General features: G+C 34.5%; 2 protein-coding genes and 1 long non-coding RNA gene across 4 annotated transcripts in view; 2 read left to right on the top strand and 1 right to left on the bottom strand.

Annotated features, from left to right (window-relative positions):
* Nucleotides 1–3,244: 3,244 nt before the first annotated feature.
* Nucleotides 3,245–12,171, top strand: LOC143451497 (enoyl-CoA hydratase, mitochondrial-like). The gene is made up of 8 exons (XM_076952106.1): nt 3,245–3,393; nt 5,014–5,214; nt 7,617–7,744; nt 7,823–7,922; nt 10,140–10,244; nt 10,325–10,444; nt 11,596–11,663; nt 11,759–12,171. Exons 1-8 carry the CDS (start codon nt 3,315–3,317, stop codon nt 11,822–11,824), a joined length of 867 nt encoding a protein of 288 aa, XP_076808221.1. The 5' UTR covers nt 3,245–3,314; the 3' UTR covers nt 11,825–12,171.
* Nucleotides 12,172–12,201: 30 nt separating this feature from the next.
* LOC143451496 (uncharacterized) overlaps nt 12,202–24,073 on the bottom strand; it is a 60,464-nt gene continuing 48,592 nt past the window's right edge. For both annotated transcript variants that reach the window (XM_076952103.1, XM_076952105.1), the window contains exons 50-69: nt 23,902–24,040; nt 23,523–23,663; nt 23,248–23,436; nt 22,927–23,133; nt 22,656–22,793; nt 22,370–22,437; nt 22,156–22,273; nt 21,273–21,406; nt 20,264–20,405; nt 19,884–20,038; nt 19,619–19,766; nt 17,601–17,748; nt 16,851–17,026; nt 16,609–16,764; nt 13,529–13,671; nt 13,268–13,404; nt 12,751–12,848; nt 12,541–12,679; nt 12,426–12,458; nt 12,202–12,347 (exon numbers count right to left, since the gene is read on the bottom strand). In XM_076952103.1, the coding sequence (XP_076808218.1) occupies nt 12,202–12,347; nt 12,426–12,458; nt 12,541–12,679; nt 12,751–12,848; nt 13,268–13,404; nt 13,529–13,671; nt 16,609–16,764; nt 16,851–17,026; nt 17,601–17,748; nt 19,619–19,766; nt 19,884–20,038; nt 20,264–20,405; nt 21,273–21,406; nt 22,156–22,273; nt 22,370–22,437; nt 22,656–22,793; nt 22,927–23,133; nt 23,248–23,436; nt 23,523–23,663; nt 23,902–24,040 (2,755 nt within the window). The remainder of the gene's footprint in view (nt 12,348–12,425; nt 12,459–12,540; nt 12,680–12,750; nt 12,849–13,267; nt 13,405–13,528; nt 13,672–16,608; nt 16,765–16,850; nt 17,027–17,600; nt 17,749–19,618; nt 19,767–19,883; nt 20,039–20,263; nt 20,406–21,272; nt 21,407–22,155; nt 22,274–22,369; nt 22,438–22,655; nt 22,794–22,926; nt 23,134–23,247; nt 23,437–23,522; nt 23,664–23,901; nt 24,041–24,073) is intronic.
* On the top strand, nt 14,585–15,376 carry LOC143452829 (uncharacterized). Its single transcript, XR_013115109.1, has 2 exons — nt 14,585–15,016; nt 15,097–15,376. It is a non-coding gene; the product is annotated as an uncharacterized LOC143452829 (long non-coding RNA).

The raw sequence follows: 24,073 nt of genomic DNA, 5'->3' as shown, positions 1-24,073 counted from the left end.
GCAATGCGCCATGCCGATATCTTTGGCTATCACAAATGAATTGAAGCAAATTATATCCAACAGATTGAAAAATGCTGCCAAAGGCCATCGTCTAGCTAGATAGATGCAGCTTTAGTGCTGTAACATCACAACTGGGACAATAGCTTGCTTATAAATCACAAATGAGCTAAATTACCTTAGCAACACCTGCAAACACCGCTATCCTTATCTACCGGACAATTGACCGATCCGGTCGTTCTAGGTATAACGTATAGCTTTTTGCATGGCTTTTCTCCTTACCTAAACGGCCTATTTTTAATAACGGGCTGCGTGACCCACATACGGTAAAATAGTAATTCTCGAAACGAAAACATGTTTTACTACTTGGCCTACATGCTTTTAGTAAGAGACGAAGTGGTAACTAAAACATGCCAGTGGCAGTAAACGTGGCTGGTATATTGCTTCCAGCTAGTGGCTGGCATAACATCTATTTTCATTTGCTGGTATACCAGCTGTAGGCACATCTCAATAGGTGTGCCACAAGGGTCAATATTAGGGCCACTGTTTTTTCTGCTAAATGATCGACCCAACAGCATTTCACTTGGAACTGGGCTATTTGCTGATGATGCAGTATTATAAAATTCTTTTTCAAATATTGCAGAAATTAAAAAAAAAATAACAATCAAACTTGATAAAGTAAATAATTGGTTAAAAATTAAACAGCTTTCTTTAAGTTATAGTAAAAATTTTTTCATGATAACAACACATAAAATCTGCAATTGGCAAAAAGTAAAATTGGCCATAAATGGCAAGAAAATAGAAAGAGCTACCAAAATTAAATATCTTGGCTTAATACTAGATGAACAATTTAAATGGAATTTTCATGTTGAAGAGCTTTGCAAAAAAATGTCAAGAATCTGTGGTGTCGTGCACAAAATTGAACAATTTATTAATAAAACGGTTTTGATTGTGGGTTTGTGGCGGCCATTAGGTGCTGCTAGGTTTTTCGCTGGTTGGCGCCCTTGGGCTGCTCCCGCAATTTATAAATCGTAATGTTTTCTCTTTTCATTTTCGATGTCTATTTTCTTCTACTGTTTTCGGTTTCGTCTGTGATGCCAGTAAAGTTTTGAGCTTACAAGGTTATGAGATGACTGATTAAATATATGAGCGAAGGTAACATGCTATTGTAACAGCAGCCTATTGGAGTCAGAAGTCAGATTCACTTCATCGTAGGCCATAGAGCAACGTAATAACAATACCTTTCGCCTATGATGATGTTATAGATACTAGGCTATAGTCTAGTTTACAGTGCATTAAAATATGGTTTATTGGCTTGGGGATCTGCATCAAATAGTGTTTTAAAACCATTAAATATAATCCACAATGAAGTAGTAAGACTAATTACCAATAGTAACAAATATACCAAACTAACTACACTTTATAGAGCAAACGATATTCTCGTTCTGTGTTTACCATTACCTTTGGGTACTAACAATGCTGGGCTGCTGTATTCGCTGGATCTAGCCTCGGCGATAATTTTATTGTCTAGCAATTTTTGTATTTCGGCCCGCATTTGCGCTATTGTTCAATAACACCCTGCTATTTCTTGTTTAACAGTTACTGGCAAGCTGCTTTTTGAGACGTTATGACAAAAAGAATTCGTTTGTGCACTACTTGTGTGAAGTATTACACAATAAACTCATCTGCCATAAAGACCGCGTATGCTGGCGGTAATTGTTGGAATATGAGCGAGGACGATTGATGGTTGATAACTTGTTTTGCTTCCGCTTCGATGATATGAGTTTTCATTTCTCAAATTGCATGACTATGCTGTTAGTTGCTTGAATTCTGTCTATACAAATTACTAAATGATAAAGTTCCCATTTTATTTATTATAAGACACAAAGGTTTCCACCTTCGGGCAAAACTTACTGAATGTTACATAGCGCTGTAGTAACCAGTGAAATCGATCACACGAAAAGGGAGATTGTAAACATTGCATCGATATATATATGGCACACCAGTTCAAGCGAGGAAATTATCAGACGTCATTAAGGAAAACTCAAGTCTGGTAAACAACTGAATTACAAGATCCCAAATTAAATTCCAAACATCTCGAAAACAACTCGTGAGTCGTGACGTAATCGTCACAACGTAATCAGTAGCAGTTTATTTTTGTAACAAACTGAGCTGCTGATGTGGGGTTTTTCAGTAAGTGAGTGCTTGTGTTACTTGAGTAATCTCAACCTCAATCTCTGTTGTTCGAATAGCAGCCTAATGTTACATTTCGAACAGCGGCGTGTCAAGTATAGAGCAGCAATCAACAGCAGGGTGCCACTTGAGTCTCAAGCCTGCAACAGCCTGCTGTTCGTTACATCACATGCAGGATAAAATTCTCCTGTTCCATATATGAGAATGGAATAGTTTTGGATTCGGTTCTCAAAGATTTGATATTCTAAAATGCACAACCTTAGTCCCGGCAGAATTGCGTACGTTTAAATTTGGCTGCCACTATTTCACAAGAAAAATTGTGCCTTCAAATCATTTTTTCACAGTTGCTTGTGAACCTAACTTAAATGTTATAGTGTAGTAACCTGAACTTAACCTAAACCTACCTTCTAATCTAAATCTAACTCCAATAAAACCTTAAATAGTTAAAATAAAATTTTTACCCATTCTCCTAACTTAACCGTCTATCTTTAACAACCGGCTGCGTGATCTACAAATGGTGAAACAGTCACTATGTTTTAATTTTCGTTATTGACCCTCTCCAAGTTACTGACGCCATTTTTTGGGATAGCAATATTTCTTCAATTGCCTATACTTAGCAATGGAATTCATCAACCCACTAAATTCTAAATTACAAGGCATTCTGGCTATCATGTGTAAAGATTTTGCTCAGGTTAGTAGCATATGAATTCCTTTACGCGATAAAATAATAATAATAAAATAAATCCTGCCATCTAAAACAAGATGGCATCCATAATTTCAAAGGGGTGTGTTTGGCTTTGTCGAATTTGGCGGTTCGATTACTTAGGCAAATTTCTTGACTTAAAGCCCTTTTTTGGAGTGATGTTGAGAGTGAAACTCTTAATGATAGGGATGGAACCACGGCCGCATTCCTTTTTAAGGGTTATTTGCCTGTCTCTCTTAATTTTGCACAACCAACACTATGAACGCACAGAATGCATACAAATGGTTGGATTAAAAAAAGTCATTGGAAATTTTAGGTTCTTGGACTGCTGTAAATCAATAAATTTAAGTAGTGTTTACTGCCAGGTACAATACTATGCCTATATATTTCTGTTCTTCAGATTACAAATATTACATGTAAAATGTCTGCACTGTTTACAACTTGTAGAGCTTTTTTAAGCAGAGCAGCAAAATCAGCAGCTTTTTCTCGATCCTTGTCAGGTAATATTACTTTATACATAAATACGATATAATCAGCACAAGAAGTGAAATAAAAAACCCATTTATTTATTTATCAATATAATTGACATGCTTTGGACAAGAGCATATCTATAAAAAATTTTAGTTGGGTGTTCTGTTCGAGTATTGAAAATGGGTTCCCCAAGAAACAGGAATTGATAGTGCATTGGTAAGGGAGCTAAAAATATTCACACTTTTTTGAAAACACTAAACTAAGTTGTTCTCGACTTAGCTCACTCTCTATTGCTTGCCTTCTCTATTGAATTGACCAGATTATAAGACTAAATGAAAATTTACAAGAGTGGTTTATTATCAGGGCAGGGTTATCGTATTTCATTGAATGTGGTTCGCCATGAATTCTTTTGTAGAAAAATTAGAATGCAATTGGTAACAATAACCGGCTACGTTATCTGAAAAACGATTGTTACACCACAACTTAAACACTGCTTCACTGCACACAGAAGCATTTATTTACTAGCAATGCTTGCCTATGTCTGTATTGCATCATACCTTTACATACAACATGTTTGACAAAATCTGGAAACCAGATAATGTCAGGGAACTTATTAAAAATATTGAAGAAGTGCACAAGTATTATTGAAATTTAAGCAGTTTTTGTCTATTTATGTCAGTTAGTCATTTTTTAGCCTAGCCATCATTAGCACAATAGAAACGTTAATATAATAGTAAAACAATATGCCCTAGTCATGTCTGATCTTTTTTCATTGCGAGTAAATAATGAAAACAAAAAGATGACGAAATTTGCATTGAAAACCTTGATTACTTCATTTACATTTGGTTTTAAGCTTCTGCTGTTTGGTTGACTTACGTGGTGACCAGGTTGATGATTACCGCATCGGCGTTATTACTCTAGTACAAGGGTCGGCAACCTACCGCCCGCGGGCCGGATCCGGTCCGCCATGCGAAATCGTCCGGCCCGAGACATATTAATTAGTTATCACAAGAATACGACCCGTCCTTTCTTATTGAGTTTCAAACTGCAGTGTTAGCACTGTTTGAAAAAATTGTGGTATTGTTACGCCATAAGTATGTCGTACTAGTCTATTGTTACGCCATAAAACTGGTGCGAAGGCGGTAGACTAGAATCTCGTACTAAGTACGAGATTGTCTGTAGAGTAGACTAGACTAGTCGTTATAGATACAAAGAGAGATGCCGTGTCACATTAATGCTGTGTTGTTGAAGTGTGAAAACATTTATTTTGCTCTTTTTGTGATTGGTATGATTGAGATTGCAGCAGTGTAGCGTAATATACTGAAGTGAGTGTGAATTATAGTATTAATGAAAATTCCGGCCCGCCAAAGAGTTGTACACTCGACATTTGGCCCGTGACTAGCAAAATGTTGCCGATCCCTGCTCTAGTATTTAAGTATAAGCAATTATTTTAGCGTACCTGCCAAAGTGTTGAGGTGAACCAGTGATTTAGTATCCATTCTCTAATTGCTGCTGAATAGCTTTTCGGTTTCTATTTTATGAGGGACACATAAAGTTGGACTGCTTTTTAATAATGTAGATCTGTTGCTTTTTGCAAATCTATAATTGTGATCTGTACCAATCAAATTACAATTTTTCTTTTATTGTAGGATTACCAACATATGAAAATATAATAGTGGAGAAGCGTGGAAAGAATGACAGTGTTGGGCTTATTCAGCTTAACCGACCAAAAGCTCTCAATGCACTATGTGATGCGTTGTTTGATGACGTCAATGATGCTCTTGACAAGCTCTCAGAGGATAAAGGTGTTGGGTGTCTTGTAATAACTGGCAATGAAAAAGCTTTCGCAGGTAAAATATTAATTGCTTTAAGGTTATATTTCCTAAGGCCCTAAAACTTTTCGGAAATGGTTTTACCCAAAGGTGACGTTATAACAGGAATAACTGAGAAAAGTCAAGAATTGCTTATTTTGGCATAAGTACAAAATTAATATTTAACGAATTTTTGATAACCAAATGTAAAAGCATTGGTTTTCTATTTTTGGAACTTATATTGATCTCGTTTAAACTCGATCTCTATTAAACCGATCATGTTTAATTTGTGTGTGTTATAGCCTTATCACTAAGCACTTTTCATATGGTTGTGATTTCTGCACTCCAGTTCCTTAATTTTTCACATTACCAATCAAAAGCTTTTTCAAAAGGCTTGTTATTAAAACATGAGCTCTTTGTTCATTTGTTCTTATCCTACATAAATAAATCAATTAAATTGCTTTAAGTTAGAAAGATTTTAAATGAAGTGTAGTAGTATTGTACTACTGTACTTATATCAATCACAATTGTTTGTATAACGAGCAATTAATACTTATTGAAAGTTAATACATGTGTTGAAAAAAAAACTCTTAAAGTTTTAGTTATGTTAAATATAGCATTAGTACAAAAAAGGAATATAAAACTTTCTTTCACACACTGCATGCCTTTTACTCTAAAAGTAATTACCGCGATATCAGACATTCACTCTCAAACTTTTGGCTTTGTGCAACGCGTAACCTTGGTGATAAACTGCATGGACTGTTGAGTAATGGCGACATGCCATAAATTGAGCTCTGCTGAAGTGCCCGAAGAGGTTTTTCATGCAGTTTTGCTAATTAATTACGCTTCTACAAGCTGATCACAGCATTGTTACAATGGTAACGCCGAGTGTTGGATTAATACTTGGACGAATCCGAGTCTCGCAAATTTTCCGATACTCGACCGAGTAAGAGTACTGAGACTCGACTCCGCCCATCCCAATTACAGTTGCAGACACACGTTTTACAATGCAAATTTGCAACATACAAATGCGCTGGAGTGAAAATATGTTTTATGGGCTAAAAAGAAAGAGAGTGTAAGTGACAAAACAAGCGCACTCTTTATAGAAGAGCGAAAGCACAAGCAACACTCTTTTTTCGTTCATAAGCGTGAGCTTCAACGACATTCTTTTTAACAGAGCATTTGCCCAGCTCTGTTTATTACAAACTGTTTTGGTAAATGGTTATTGCATATAGTTATTACTTCTCACAAATATCTCGATTATTGTGAAAATGAAGCATATATATATATGCAGCGTTGCAATTGCAAGAAATGTCCTTATTTTCACTTCCGTCCTTATTTTTATCTTATTTTTAGGGCAAAGGTTCTTATTTTGGGCATTTCGACACCTTTAGTATACCATTTTGTACCAAAGAGATACTAAAATAAAGATTAGATGAAGATGCAATTAGTGTGTCGTTTTTTTTAGAAACATTGATTGCCTTCCCCTGTATTTTTCCTTTTGTTTCCCAGTCATCCTTATTTTGAGTCCAGACCGATGGCAACCATGTTTATATGCATAACGAACACTGGAGCCAAGGCAATAGAACACATATTTATTAATCAGATATTTCAGCCTATACTACAATCATCATCAGCTTGGTATGCAAGTGGTAACAGTGCTGCACAATAGTGCAGCCCGTGTTTGATCCTTAAGGATGCTATCGATGTAATGCTTTTGGGCAAGGGATTAACAACACTTGGTTCTGTTCAATGTTTTTGACGTATCAAGACAGACAGTTTCAAGTTTTGGCAGGCAATAAGATAAAAGAAATTTTGTATCAATGGAAACTTGCACAATGATCTTATCTTGACAACATGGCATGAGGAATCATCGCTGAGTTTAATTTAAAGTCATGCGATGATTTTCCTCAGCCCAAGGTTATATGATACCATACCATCTACATCAGCGTGGTCCAACTGCAGGCCCGCGGGCCAAAGTTGGCCCGCGAGCACCGATGTTTTGGCCCGCGGACTGATAGTCAGCTTTGATAGTCGCTATTGTTGAGGAAGAACCTCGACCGCAGATGTCACATTGATCAGCATTTAAATTTTATCAGCTAAATTTTGAACTATTCTAATTTCAGTTTTAATAAAAAAAAAAACTTTTTTCAGTTCTTATATCAATGTCACATTGTTCTTCAGTTCTAATTTAAAAACATTGGCCCGCAAGATAAAAAATTTTCTGATTTTGGCCCGCGATGAAAAGAAGTTGGACCACGCTGATCTACATCATGCATGGATGTACTTACAATAATAAGCATATATAGTACACACATTATAAAATGTATTCATGTAGCTATTGTATGTTTAAGATTACTGAATTATATGTTAAATGTCTGGTACCATACTAATAAAAGGGTATAATAGGCAGTAAATTAAAACATTGTCTACTTGCCCAGCTGGAGCTGATATTAAAGAAATGCAAAACAAAACATTTGTTGACTGTGCCAGTGGAAATTTCCTTGGACATTGGGGAAGGGTGTCTAAAAATCGAAAACCAATCATTGCAGCAGTCAATGGGTTTGCTGTGTGTAAATTGTTTTGAGTTTTCTAGCGTATACATAAGAATACCTTTGTGTGTAGTTAAACATCTTTTCTTATCCAGCTTGGTGGTGGTTGTGAACTTGCTATGATGTGTGATATTATTTATGCTGGTGAAAATGCTCATTTTGGACAGCCTGAAATTCTGTTAGGAACCATTCCTGGTAATATTTCTTGAGTTTCTTGTATATCTACCACCTATTTATAGCTTTGAGTTTAATTTAACTACTAAAAATTTAAGATGTAGGTAATTTTTAATTTTCAGTAGTTTTTAATTAAGTTAATTTTTCTGTTCTTGATATTTACTGTTTCATATTTGCTATTAATTTTGCTCTCCGCCATGTCATCTTTTATTGCTCTGTTGCACTTTTCATTACCATTGGTTAATTCCATGATAATGTTGCAAAGTAGCAAAAATTAAATCAACAAAATATACAAATAAATTTATGTTTATGTTAGAGTATACGCCTATGCCTTTCTGAAAAAGACACTCTTTATTATTATACTTTTTGTATTTTATATATAAAAGCATTTGTGTATCTGGTATGAAGTCTTCATATAAAAATGTAAATTTCACCTCTTCTTATAACATAATTTGTTTTCTAGTGCTTAGTACATAGGACAATTATTACTCTTTTTGCACATATTATGAAAGTAAGTGTTTGCAAAAAAACATCCGCCAAGTTCTACTCACCTTTCCCTGCATACAAATTTAAGGTTAAAAAAAGACAAAAGCATTTGTCCCGTCAGTCACAAAAATAGCACATATAGTTTGATAAAAAATGCATTACTGATATTATTGTTTTTCTTTCCACATAGCTATCTTCTACATTAAGCAGGACATTCTCACAACTAAAAGCTTTTGGCATATATATCTTAACTTTAAATTTGTAGGTGAATTAAAACTGTCCCGTCAGTCACGTGACCGACGGGACAATTTTTGGTCTGAACAAACATGATTAAATTTACCAAATTTACTTTTCTGTGTTTGGACAAAACCATTTGTTAATTTGCACCAAATCCCAAAACTGAACAAAATGTGGCACTCAAATGATATTGAAATTGAAAGAATCCCCAATACCAGGGATGCACACTTTTTTGAATCAATTAAGCCATAAGAAATTAGGTATGCTGTGCATTCGCTTGTGAATAATGAACAAATGGACTGTTTTTCATTTATTGGGTCAAATGAAGTGTTAGTTCAGCCAAAAGGAGGAAATGATAAAGATTTTGCTATTGGATCTTGGGTTAAAGTAAAATACTTAGCAGAAGACTTTTATGGGCTTGTAATAAATAAAATAGCTGGTGAATATAAAATACAATGCCTAAAAAAATCAGACAGTTCATCTTTTAGTTATAAACTAGAACCGGATCATGACACTGTTTGGTACACCAAAGATAACATTCTTAGTCAGATGAAAGATGTAACAATTCTTATAAATAGCCGAGGAATGTATAGAATAGTTTAGAACATATAAAAATCAGGTGCTAAAATATATTGTTATTTTGGTTTTAAAGTTTTCTGGCTTTGAGTTGTTTACGGTTGTTGTTTGGGTTTTATTTATGTTTACTAGTTCAGATGCATTTCTTCAAAAGTTGCAGGGCATATATAATTTATTTGTAAGTTAATTTGCAAGTTAAAATGATTTTATGGACGACAATGTTATTTTTATACAGTGCTATAGAAGTTTATTGTCATGTTTTTACAGCTTGCTATTTTGTTAGTTGTTTGAATTGTCAATTAGTATTTTCAATATTTTACTGCATGTCATGCAAAGAATTTGTTATTCAGATTGAAAAACTAATTAAATTTTATTTAGTTTCAGTTGTTAAATTGAATAGATGATTTTATTTAATACTTGATCCAAAAACTGTGAGTGTCCTTTTATTACTTCAGATGTTGTCCCGTCGGTCACATACAAAATGTCCCGTCTGTCACGTACACAATACACTATAATCTTGTACTTAGTAATTGCAGCCAAAGTTCGAAATTAGTTTAAAGCACAGTTCTGGTCAACAATGAAATCTACAAGGAAACACCTTGATTTATCAAATAATGAGATAGAAATTTGTCATCAGTTACACTGTCCCAAAAACGCATGTTAATTTCTGTCACACCAACAAAATGTGGTTTTCAAAACTTTCACTATATTATTTTACAAAAATTTATGATGCCATTTCATAACATGCAACTACCATTAACTGAAAACACATTTCCTTTTTTCCAACCTTATATAAAACTAATAATAATGCATTTATAATTTTAAAAATTCTATCTTTTGTCCCATCAGTCACGCTGGAATTGACCCATTATGTATCCACTGTTCAGTCTAAGAAAATACGGGACATTAGCTGCATTATCACCTTCACATATTTTTAAGGTGCTGGGGGCACACAGCGACTGCCTCGATATGTTGGGAAATCCCTCGCTATGGAAATGGTACTGACTGGAAATCGAATAAATGCTCAAACAGCACTCAGTGCAGGTACTTCCTTGTTAATGGCCACTCTGTGCCAATTTTGTTAGTTTACACAATAGGTTTATTGTATATTTGCCTTCTTATAGGTCTAGTTAGTAAAATCTTTCCAACGGGCCGGCTAGTGGATGAAGCAATAAAAACTGCTGAAACGATATCTCAGAATTCACAGCTAATAGTTGCTTTGGCAAAAGAATCTGTAAACAAAGGTATTGTAATTCAAGTTGCATTGCAAAAAAGTTGCTTGTAAAACTGGCTAATATGTAACCTACTAATGAACAAAAAATGTAATTTACTGAAATAAACCGTTTTTTTACAAAAACTGGATCGAGGTTATATACTGAAACTGTTTAGACCAGCACTTTTCAGTAGAGGTCTCGTGAGCTTTCTTATATTAATAAATATCCCTGAAGCACACCCAGTTGAACTCTGCTATAATGCATAAAATTGCCAGATTTCAAGTCCAATATAGAGGCTAGCAAAAAATGATAGCATCACACTGGATTTCCATCGCTTACAAACATAATTCCAATATCGCAAACCTTCTTAGCCAGCATAGTATTCGCAAGAAATATGATTCAACTAGACAGTGGTGTCGAATTCGCCTAGCATGTGTATCACAATTACAATAACAAATTCAAACAAACTATGGAATAACACATATTGGCCCTTAGCTTGAGAATGAAAATAACATATTTAAAAATGAAATTACTAAACTAAGCTCATGTGAGACGCATAAGATCGAGCAATAAATATTTGTAGAGTACAGTTTTTACACATTAACACTAGTGTTGTGGGCAGTTAAATTATTAGTTTGAATGTCAGTGTTTCTTGCAACAGAACTTTTCTGGGAAAACCTTCATTTTGTGCTTGAGCGGAATAAGCCAGTTGTATCAATCTAAACGTCCATTTTAAACAACCTGTAGCAGAGTTATCACTTTATTTGTGTCAAAATGTTTCCAATGTTAATTTATTATTACTACTGTATGGTAATTGTTGCAAGCTTTAATTATGGTTATATGTTTGTTATCTTTGGCACATGCTACGCTTTGCAGCTCGATTTTTACCAACTGAGTCACGCTTATTTGCTACAAAAGCATTGATGACATATTCTGTGGTAATTCTCCGGCAGCGCAATAAAAATTTAGTCTGAAAGCTTAATTGATATCATGTTTATGAACTGTGAAATCAGCTGCAGATATGGAAGATCCCAAATTTTGTGTTACATTAGTAGTTACTTTTAGTTCCACATTGGTAAACGTTAAACCATAAGGAAACATATGTCAAAAATCTATAGAAGACACTGGTTGATGTTGGATATATCCTGTAAGCGTAAATTTAATCCTTGTTTGCTGTTTAGCATACGAAACCACATTGGCAGAAGGAAACGAATTTGAGAAAAAGATTTTTCATGCTACTTTTGCAACTGTAAGTTTACATAGCTGCAGGACATCTTACCAAACTTGAATGAATGTATACTTAAAAATATTTGCATTAATGCCATGTTACATTTCATTTTGCAGGCGGACCGCAAAGAAGGAATGACTGCTTTTGTTGAGAAAAGGAAAGCTGATTTTAAAAATAATTGATTACTGATACTGTGTTGCAATAAATTTCTAGTAGTGCTTAAGTTCAATTAATTGGTGTACATTTGAACAAATCACATTCAAAGTGCTTTATAAAAAACGGTGGCATTTTTTGAAATTTAGTTAAAAAGTCAGATTTCTGATGTAGTTCTGTACTGGCCATGCAAAAAAATATCTGAGAACTGTTTAGCATAATAGAAAGAGAACATGTGTTAAAAGAAGTAAATATTCATATTAGTATAGCAAATTTTGCTGCTGAATTGTTTCTTCCATCGTGATTCCTATGTCACTTTATCTTATATATATGCACTTTTATTTGTCAATAAAACTTCAAAAATGATGCCATTAAACATTTTGTTACATGAGTTAGCCCACTACAGTCAGTTCCATTTGATTAAAACAGTAGCTGCTATTAAGCAAAACAAGATAATGTTTATTGACGTGGTGCTGCTTGAATTTCCTCCGTTATCATTAGTCTCAGTGGTATTTCCGGAAGGACCATTTACGATGCTGTTATCTTCGTTACCTATAATAAGTATAATACCATATACAATTAATAAATATTTTTCAAACATACCATAACATAATGATGTATCATTAGTACCTGCAACGTCATCTGAGGTGCTATTTGCCAATCCTGAAAAAGCAGGTATGTTTATTGAGGAACTTATAAATTCTATGTGGAAGGAGATTAGTATTTAAACGTAAATTGTTCTTACTCGCATCTTTGCCATAAGCCGCCACTTGCACTGCATTCTGTTGTTCAGTTGACAAGACATCATATATACGAGGGGTTCGCAATATTTTGGCGACGTTGGTGATACCAGCAGCAGAGAGCTGGAGAGGAACTAGGCCCTCCTAACCATGTTTGATGTTTATGCTAATGCTTAAAACCATTTAAATTGAGGTAACACATTAAATGTTTATACCTTAAATCTTAAAGGTGACATGACACCAATTGCGCGATCACTAAGAAAAGCCATGGATTTCACTGGTATTGCAGCTAGATTCGCAGTTGTCATTCCAGCTAAACAACAGTAGTTAGTGGTAAGTAACAAGTGAAAAAAGATTCACATTCTTTAGTAGCCTCTTGTATGCAAAGCACAATTGATCAATCCATTTATCTCAAAGCTGAAATGACCCAGTAAATCAATTGAATTATCCAAAGTTAACTTCCCAATACCCATTACCCAGGTTAAAATTTTTGGTACCGGAATTTAAAGAAGGTTTGCAGGGAAACTAAACCCATCTGGGCAAGACATTACTCTTCCTATAGTATGTGTTCTTCAAATCTGTAAGGTATTATAGCCTATTTTTGTAGTGAATTGGTTGTACCCAGGTATGTGGGATGGATATAAGCTGGGCTGACACACTGGGATCAGTTAAATTGTTTTGATTCGAGGAGAGTTGAGTTTTGAGTGTTAAATTGAGAACAATCAAACTCACCGGCAATTGAACCCATCTCACGCATAAGTGCTGCATCTGGAGGCTGATTGTCATTGGACATGGCCACTAGGGCATATAAAGCGTCAAACTGATCTTGATCAAAGCAATTAAGGAGGCCAATATCTTTCAATGCATTTCTGAGCAAAGTAGAAAGAAAAGAAGATTTACATTTAACGCATTAGAATTAATTAATTTGAAACACGATAATAATACTAAAACATTTAACATTTTATTATAATAAGACTGTGACTGATTACACACCCAATTACTGTGACTGATATGCTCATCATTTTGCTTGCACTCATACCACAGAATATTGTGCTCATTCCAGCTATTTCTTCAGCAGTTAGTGACGCAACAGGCTTTGCATTTTTGCTCATGTACGTTTCAAAAGCCACAGTTTTCTGCAAAAAAATGCCAGACAAATGGAAGTGTAGTGTGGTAATATTAATGCTCAAAGGAAAAAGTGATGTGATGAATTGTGGGCAGAGGTGGACACATGAGCACGCTCCTTTTGCTTAGGAGTGATCTCGACAGTGATGCTTTGAATAAAAAATGGCTGCTTTGAGATACATTTCAAACACAAATTTTGCTCTGCAAAGTTAATGGCAAAAAACAAACAACATGCGATGCAACACTAAGCACATCAGAACCACATAATGGAGGTTAGATAATAAACGCCTTTTTAATCTAGCAATAATGAGCCTTGTTGTCATCATAGTGTCGTAATTTACTTCATGTTGCCATTATTTTTATAAGCTGATCAATACATGCTTTGAAAGTAGTGTTGCAAGTAACCGAAAATTTAATTTCGTAATTTTTCACGCTACTTTGCGTGTTGTTTTATGGTAATACTCTGATATAATTGTTGTTTACTGGTAAAGCAGAGTCAGAGGTTCATATCACAAGTAATTGCTTAATACTGAGTTTCAGTTGTGCAAAATTTGCGTTTCTCTTCGATGGCAGTCAATAGAACTTTCCCAGAAGAAAATTATCTTTTTGTTTAAGCAGAAATGTAAATAAAGGTTATTTATTATAATCGTTGTTAATCGGATTTATTGTTGGGCAAATTTTTTCTCACACTTAATTGCTTATCATAACTTTGTCGACGTTGTGTGTGATCTATTTTTTCGATAAAGCGACAGTGTGATATCACTTCAATAGTTTAGCAAAGTCACCGACAAGCTTTCAATACCATATTTCTGGCCGTTGCAATAGTTATCAAAGAACGGTTATTATGTCACATCCCAAGCACTGTTTTTTGCTATTGTCGGTTTTCAGAAAACTGCAATGTGGGCCAAGTGCTGAGTGCTGAAATTCTGCTAGGAACCATTCTTGGTAATATTTCTTGTATTTCTATCACCTATTTATAGCTTTGAGTTTAATTTAACTACTGAAAATTTAAGATGTAGTTAATTTTTAATTTTCAGTAGTTTTTAATTAAGTTAATTTTTTCTAGTCTTGGTATTTACAGTTTCATATTGGTTATTAATTTTGCTCTCCGCCATGTCATCTTTTGTTGCTCTCTTGCACTTTTTATATCGGCTAAAGCATCATTAGCAGTTTAGCACCATTATGTATCCACTATTCAGTCTAAGAAAATACTGGACATTAGCTGCATTATCACCTTCACACATTTTCAAGGTGCTGGGGGCACACAGCGACTGCCTCGATATGTTGGGAAATCCCTCGCTATGGAAATGGTACTGACTGGAAATCGAATAAATGCTCAAACAGCACTTAGTGCAGGTACTTCCTTGTTAATGGCCACTCTGTGCCAATTTTGTTAGTTTACACAATAGGTTTATTGTATATTTGCCTTCTTATAGGTCTAGTTAGTAAAATCTTTCCAACGGGCCGGTTAGTGGATGAAGCACTAACCGTTGTTAATCGGATTTATTTTTGGGCAAATTTTTTCTCACACTTAATTGCTTATCATAACTTTGTCGTCGTTGTGTGTGATCTATTTTTTTCGATAAAGCCAAGTGCTGAGTGCAGATGTCGCACACATTTCAATTTCGTTTATGCAGTGAATGCATAAAGATAAAAACCTAGTGATTGATGTTTTATGCGCATAAAATATACCAAAAAAATAGGTTTCACAATGAAATAATTTTTAATTTGTACCAAACGTTCATAACAGCAGCTCCGTTACGTAGTTATAGTTATTGTGAATTAAATGCAACACTATTTGAAAGCGAAGAATATTTAATTGTTGCACGTCAGAAGGTTTGTAAAATCCTCGTTTATTAATCATTTGTGAGAGGTGTGACCAAAACAAAGCATTGCCCAGTGGTTACCCAGCTCTGGTTGTGGGTTGCATAGAGGGGTGAAATTGCTGGAGCATGAAATGAAGGTTGTCAGAGAGGTTTTGGAGAGAAGAATACAAGCATTAATAAATAGTAAATACAGAGTTGAAAATGCACTTGCGCTTAATGCCAGGAAAATTTATGACTGATGCAGTTTTTAATGTGAGAAGGATGCAAGAAAAATATGAAGATAAAGAGAAGAAATTTTACATGTGTTTTGTAAATTTGGAAAGGCGTTCAACAGAGTTCCAAGAAAGTTGATGTAGTGAGAGTTGAGGAAGAAAGGTTTACCGGAGGGATTGGTAAAAGCAGTTATGAGCCAATACCAAGGAGCGAAGACAAGAGTCAGAGGTGGATTGCAGCTATCGGAGAAATTCTCATGTTGAGGTACCCCAAAGATTGATCTTGTCACCATTATTATTTGCACTCATGGTAAATTTGGTCACAGAAACTTTAAGGAGGAAATTCTATAAGCGGATGACTTGGTTGTGTTAAGTGATTTGGATGTATAAAATTTAGAGAATGCGGATAATTGTTATGTGGAGGAAGGCATTCTTTAAAGTTGTAAAAAAGAGAATTTGCGAGATACATGAGGTTAGTTACGTTATCTGGTAGTGAGACGTACTGTTTTGAGAAAAACTAAAATGACTGCAGTTAGAGCAGTGTGTGATGTGAGTTAATGGAGAGAAGAAAAATAACCTGTCTAATGGATATGCTTGAGTTGAAAGAAACAGTAGGTAGTTTATCAGAAGCAAGTATTGTGAAATGGTTAGGACATGTGTTGAGGAGGGATAAGAACCATATCCTACAGTGGACACTGGAGTTATATAAATAAATGGTCACAGAAAATGAGCATAACCGAAGATATTGCGGGAGAAACGAGCGGACAAAGAAATCAACAAAGTTGGTTTTGAGGAAAGCGTTGAACATGTTTTAAATCGATCGAGTTGGAGGAGAGAGGTGATGAAAGTTGCAAAGCAGAGGTGCATCCAACCACCTTTGTCAACGAGAAAGCAATAATTTACAACATACCTGCTGATTTGACCAGTTCAAATCTGCCAATGAACTAAGTGTGTCCATGCTGGTTAGATCAAGGCTAGAAATTTCATTTGTGGTTAATTCAGTTAAAATATGCTTTGCATCAGCTACAGTTTCTGTGCTCCACTCTCCTAAGGGTTTAGAAACAACCTGTGAAAGAAACAATTAACTTTATTGACTAAAAATTATGCTTGTAGTAATTAAGCAAAGTAACTAACCATCGCCGTACTACTTACTTCTGATATTCTGCTTCTGAGCACATTCATTTGTTCCGATGACCAATTGTCTACTGCACCAAGAACATCAAGTGCATTTATCAGGTCATCGTCTGCAATAGCATTCAGTTGCTCAACAGACCAACGAGAATTTCCAGGCCCAAGAGTGAGAATATCATCAAAATCCGGAGCAGACACTATGAAAAAGACACTCAAACATGTTAAAGTTATTATAAATTTAAATTCTTAAAATTAGCTTGCATATTTTTATTTCTTTACTAGATGCAAACATGTTCATGTCAAAAAAATTTTTTCATGTTGTGTTGTAACATGTTGCAGTGTTCATGATACAATGCCTCAATCTTGGCAAACGATTCTGTTAAAATGGATTTGCAGATCAAAATAAAGTAATTTGAAAAGTTTTAAAAACATCATACACATATAAAGTGATATACTGAGTTACGATAAAACTTTACTTTGAAGCGAATTGTTGCATGAAAATAACATCAAATAAAACCATGGCAAAATGAAATCGTAACACAGGTGTCTAGCAATATTTACGACATATTAGGGACTGTCATATCACATTTTAAATGCGAGTATAATGAGCAATGATGGTAAAATGAACTGAAAACAAAGTTTGACTCATTACTAAGGGGCCACGAGAATTTATTTTTAATTTCGGTAACTTAAATATCGTGGTACAAAGCGATCAGGCATAGTAGTTATTCCATTCTACACAGTTTCAAAAACATCCATTTCAACTAATACCTGCCCTCTTGCGCCGTGATAATGATTGATTAAACACAACCCCCTGTGCTTTTTCATAAAAAGCATCATAGTTTATTGAACTGTATACTTCAAAATCTTCATCAATAGTAGGTGGAATAATATCATCAAAAGCTTCAGAAAAATGCTCCTGCAAAACAAAGCTGCAACTTTGAAAATGCATTTCCATGTAGATTTACAATACCATATTAATGACTGCTATCAGTTTTGTTTATCTGTAGTAGCTATAAAAAGGAAAGCTATATTGGCAAGAGAAACTCTTAGGTTCCAGTATTTTCTATGTTCCAATATTATTTATACCACCACCCTTCAACACAAAAAATACAGGGGTTTTGTGAGCTTCAAAGACTGCTATGCAGAGATTCCTTCTCAAATTTTAGGGTAAAGGATTTCTTACAATTTGTGAACAAATTTAATTACCAGAATAATAACTGTTACAACAATATAATCATTAACCCCCCATTTAACTCCGCTAATTTCCACATTCAAGCTCAAATTTAGATGCTAAGAAATGTCTTAACCATCCAACATAATTTCCCCAAGTCATTTGATGCAAATAAGCTAAGAAATCTTTGTAGAGTGGATTTGCATTACCAACAAACACAAACTCTAACATCCCAAGCTCCCCTAGTATCTACAAGAAGTATCAAAAGATACAGCGATGGTTGTTTCTGGCATATAAAATAGCATTCATCGGGTAAATGACTTAATTAAGTGGTACAGAGTAGTACAATATGTAAGTATAATGCTTGAAATAAATTGCATGTTTTAATACAATGACGGCAAAAATAATACTGGTTGGTATAGGACAAGCAACCTTTCATAAATAGAAGTCTGGATAATTCACATGCAAACGTGCAATAACAAGAAACTTCTTGGAAAATTTTTGATTACTAAATATTACTGGTCGATTGTAATGAACAAAACGTTTCTAACACGACAAAATACTTCTTTTTCAAATTGTGAAGTCATTTTTGCGTTAACAGCAGTGAACATTCAAGAAATCAAATATTTATAAGCCCAAACTCCTGTCCATCAAGCGTAAATCGACAAACCAGCATCGTCACGAAGCAAGCTGCTATTGAAATGTAACAATTCAAATATGACAACAAAATACCTAGTAAATATAAAATATTGCTTCTGGGTTCAAAACTTTGTTGGTAAGTGGAAAAAAAGGTAAAGTGACTAGCCTTATGCTATTTGAAGGCTTTGTTTTTTAAACTTTTATTAATGAAGGGTTCCATGACATCTGGAAAAGTACACCAGGGGCTCCATGACACCAAAAGGGTTGAAGACCACTGATTTATATCAATTGCAAACTGTGGTATATGTGATCGTTAGCTCTTATTGCTATGGAGTTCTTTTACAAACCTGATAATATTGTTAAATTATTAGCAATGCATTTCGTTTATTTACTATCAGACACTGTGCGATATTTTGGCCTCGTTGTAGTACACTTCCCATTTCAATTACTTCAAGAATATGTAAGCTTGTGACCACAATGCTCAATAAGTTTTTTCTATCGATTGGAGTCTTTATAGTTTTGCAGTGATATAAAAAGCATCACTTTGAATTTCTTCAAAAAGTAGTATTCTTTTAATATGAATCAATAATTAATACAACAATACTGTCAGCTTAGTTAACGTACTGTGTTGCTCAAACTAATCTATAAGCAGTTCAATGAATACACACAATTTCAGAGTCAGATTAACAAAGAATCTAACCACTACGACTGTATCACAGTTTGGCATGCAAATTGGTCACTGCACTTTTTAGACCTGCTATTATTACATTAGTTGACGGCGACACAAAACCTCATATTATGGTGAAATGTTAAACATTTGAAGTAGGCCGGTTTCCAGTACTGTACCTTAATCTTAAAAATCATCGAAAAAAAATTAATACGCCAAGGTTAATAAAATGGTGAAACATAAATTTGTTTATATTTTTTATAATTTCCAAGAACAGAAACTAACATTTTCAATTACAGTACTGAATACCTGATTTAAATCCAAAATATCAGTGGATGACATCATAGCTAGTAATGGTCCGAGCGAAGACAAAATTGTACTATCCCATGCCGTTGAATCATTTCCTATATGGGTATGTACCAATGTTCTCAATTCATCTATGTGTGCTGAGGTAAATCTGAAAATATATACAGTTACAAATTTTGCGTTAAATAGTTTCAAGGCGAAAAAAATCACAAATGAAATTAAAGTTTGTTGGTCATTTGTTTTAAATAGCATCACATTTTTAATATACCTGTGCAAACATTCATGCATAAGCTCCAATGCTATGTTGAATGCATCTAAAGTCATGTTCTGATATGTTGACGATGGGACATCACAAATAAGTTTGCCGATTGTGAGCACATCAGATTCTTCAAGTCTGTTGAACTGGCGCTCAGGATCTCGTTTCTACATATAAGTAGTTAAGTACATATTCACATGTTCTATGTTACGTAGTATGATCAGTTAACCACATTGTTTAACAGTAAATGTTAGCACAACTTAACACCGGTAAAAAATCTTCACCATTTAAGTCCAGATACTACCTTACCTGCATGTATTGTTTCTCATTACGGCATTATACCATCAAATTTGCTTGTTTTGCATCTTAATTACTTACAAAATCTCACTTACGAGGCAATTTATAGCAGCTAAAGCAAGTTTTTCTCTTTTAGTATCCCCTGGACCACGTGGTAACAGGTTTAATTGAGCCTGTCCAATTTGAGATATAAAAACTCGACAAGATGCGTTAGGAGTTGCGTTAACCAGTTCATGCCTAAACAATGTGACATGTATGTTATTTTACAATGAATTGAAGAAGCTAAAGTTTTACTTAATACTCGTAAAAGTATTGAAAGCTTGCTAACTTAACACTGGAACGACCAAGCACGTCAATCGACGCATTTCAAGTATTTCATTTCTTGTATTTCTACCGGACATCATCTTTTTCTGCTGAAACTTCTAGACACTTATTTGTTTCTTACAACACTCAGTTTGTCTGACCTTTGGCGGTTTTATGATTATAACAGTGAATTTAAGCATATATCTACCTAGAACGACCAACTGTGTCAGACGCACATAGCTTCAAATTTCACATAAGTCTACGGAAGATTTGATTCCAGTCTGCTGAATAATTATAACGTGATAATCAAGAACATCGATAATAATCAAGAAATGACAATCAGCATTGTCTGAGGTATAATTGAGCATGTTGAGGTCACACTAAAATTGGGATCATTTCTGTCCGGCGTCCTAATTCCCTGTAGAAATTCAGTTTCAGTAAGCGAGTTTATTCAAAAGTAGCACATGCTTGCGAGCAGTGGATGCTTGCGAGCAGTGGTAGAAGGAGAAAAGACGGAGAAGGCTGTACTGCAAGGATGTTTTTCTTACTAAATAAATCAACGATTTTTATTTTATCTGTACTATGCGTCAATTGATGGACTTTGTCAATCCAGGTAGTTTGAAAGCGCTGAAAGCGCGGTCGTTCTAGTGTTAACTCTGTTTAACTAAGATTTTGCATGAACCAAAGTAAGTTAAGTAACCCTGCAAAACTTCCAATAGAAATAGCAACTTTACTACTTTCGAATAACTCAAAGCAAATTATTGCGGTCATTCAGCTTTGAGTGAAAGAACTTTTACTTACGGATAGAATAGAGCAACATCAGGAGGAATAGTAGCAAATAATATTTCAAGGTCAGGGTCAGTGTCATTTGTCATGTAATTTTCACCCTTATCAACTTGCAAAGAAAAATGAAGTTTGTTTTGTGTACATTCATCCTGTAAGCAGAATTGGTTCAATAGAAGTTATCAGCATTTTTATACAAAAACAAGATAAAAACTGTTCGTAGTCTTGCATTAAATCATGTAGGGTAGTAAAATCCTTTTTCTTACTACAGTATTTTTGAAATTGAAAATGTTTGGAGTGGTGATGTAGAAAGCCGTAAATGCTCATGCCAAACGTGAAATCATTTTCCCTTTTTTGATGTTTTGAGAGGTTAGGGCCCATTTGAGAAGATTATTGGTTCCGAAATAGGAAATTCACTGAATTACCATATAATTTAAGCTCCACGGCCTTAACGGAAAAAGATGAAATAGGTTTAAAAGTGATCAGAAGAGACTAGAAAGATTTATCTTCATCAAAAAAACATCATCGAAAAAACTAAACTTCGTGCAATTTACATAAACTTGCTTGCTGGCATTTTAGGAAATTTCACGAAATTTTATTCATGCAGTCCATTTTTAAAGTCATGCTGAGAAGGACTTACTTATATGCAGTTGTTTTAATTTAAGAGACAAATGCAATTTTGGCCATAGGTTATTGTCTTATGCTTATACCAAAATGTCTTATTGCTGCAAAAAAGAAATAATAGCTGAAGCGAATATTTAATGCAAGACAGACTACATTCAGTATTTTACTTCATACAGAAGGCAGAAAATGTTACAAAAACTGAAGCTTTCCTGTATGCAAACCACTGTATATATAATGCACTCAATTCAGAGAAATTCAATAATTTGATTCTGTTTACCATATCTGGTGACATGTCAACAGATGAATCAATGGTCACAGATGTTTCAAGCATGTCATAAAATTGAATGTCCATGAGAACACTGCATTTCAGGCCAATAGTGGTTGAGCCTAACTGGCTGTTAAAAATTTGCGAAATATTAAGCCCAGAATGTTATTTTATCAGAAAATCATAAATGTTGGTTTCATAAACTTAAGCAAGAATAAACCATTGCCTTATTGTTTCCAATGTTAGCTCATCTTCTCCTGATGAGTTTCTGTACAGCTCCACCAGCTTGACAGCCTAAATAGAAATGCATATCATTCTGCACAATACGACTTAATTAATGGCCAGCCATATGACTTAATAGTATAGAAACTAGTTCAAAATTACATTGAGGTCTGATTCATAGTTACTGTAATTTAACAGGATTACAGAATTAAAAAAAAAACAAACGATAATACTTCAATAACAAATAATTTAAATATGTAATAAAGTGTCGCCAAGCTACTTAAACTTACCTGCCCTCTTTGCCATGCTTGGTCTTTTATATGAGTTATATTGAATTTCTCCATGGTAGCTAACTTTTTCAGAGGTATATCTGCTGCAAAGGCTCCTAGGTCGTCACTCAACAGATCATCAACACTAGCCTCTTGCAACTACATAACAAAACAGTGATGAAGGAAACAAATTTTCATTACTATCCCTACATTTCGCGAATTGCAAGTTATAATAGCTGGAAAACTACCAGAAGGATAAAACTTTTAAACAGGGATCGTGTATATCACTAACTTTGGCAACAATAGCCTTCCTCTGAGAGCGCGAAAATCCTCCTGCTTTTTTTTTTAGATCCTGAAGACTATTCCTTAATGCTGATGATGTTACTTTTAAAAACTCCGATGCGGGAAGCTCACTGACCAATTCACCAAGATCATCCAAGATTGATTCACTCTCGAAAGATAAACCAGCTGATCTTGCTTTTTTAAACATTATCTGTTTCTAAAGGCAAATTGCAATAGTACATTATGGTCGTGCGCTACTGGTAACAATTCACTCACAATCAATATAGTCAAACTCAAATATAGTCAATGCGAACCAGTACTAACTGCAAACCTGTTTTGAACTAAAATGTTTATTATCTTTTATAGAACTAATTGCTTCTAATATTGATAAGTCGGGAAGTTTTTCCATGTCCTGAGGTGTTAAGCCACCAAGAGCGCCAGCAGCCTCTTGAATTTCATCAGCATTGAGTTGTGTAAGGTCTTTATCGTTCAATAAAATGGAAGCTAGTTCACGTTGCATCTAAATTAAAATCAAACAAAAAACGTGTTGTGTATTACAAAACTATAAACAAATTTCAAAAGATATAAGAAATAAACGCAAATCACCTTAAATGTTTCAAGACTGATTCGTGCCATCTGAGTATTTAGTAGTCCAAACGGGTCAGTATTTACTTGGAAATCTACTTTTCTAAATTCCTGTTCTAATAGCTGACATCGCCTGAGTCTGTGTGCTTGGTCTCCAAAGCACTACATAATTCATCAGTGCTCGCTTTACTATCAAACTTGCAAAATGGATAGGCACTGGTTTTCATTTCATTATATCATTACATATGAAAATACAGTAGAGAACTAAACCGAACCTCTTCACCATCACTACCCAGTATCACTTAATAAATAACTGTCTTGTAGCATAACGTCACCATCACTGTATTAAAATAATTTATTGACTGGTATAATCTGAAATTCTCCAAAAAATATTATAAACCTCCTGTAGTGAGTCCTCCAGCATTTCTTCTTTACTTTTACAAAAACTCATTGTGTAAAAAGAAAGATGCATTATAGATTGACGACTCATAGAAGATTTAACTTTGTTAAGAGGAATATCACACATTGTGGGACCCAACCTATCAATCAATATGTTTCTTTATTGTTACAAA

This window comes from Clavelina lepadiformis, chromosome 4 (genome assembly GCF_947623445.1).
Source record: "Clavelina lepadiformis chromosome 4, kaClaLepa1.1, whole genome shotgun sequence".
Taxonomy (NCBI): Eukaryota; Metazoa; Chordata; class Ascidiacea; order Aplousobranchia; family Clavelinidae; genus Clavelina; species Clavelina lepadiformis.
This window is presented reverse-complemented; position numbering and strand designations above follow the sequence as displayed.

Bases quoted from the DNA above. Each gene is read 5' to 3' on its own strand.
- LOC143451497 (XM_076952106.1), top strand. From the start codon at position 3,315: ATGTCTGCACTGTTTACAACTTGTAGAGCTTTTTTAAGCAGAGCAGCA. The intron at 5,215-7,616 runs GTAAAATATTAA...CTACTTGCCCAG, and splicing joins CAATGAAAAAGCTTTCGCAG to CTGGAGCTGATATTAAAGAA. The intron at 10,245-10,324 runs GTACTTCCTTGT...GCCTTCTTATAG, and splicing joins TCAAACAGCACTCAGTGCAG to GTCTAGTTAGTAAAATCTTT.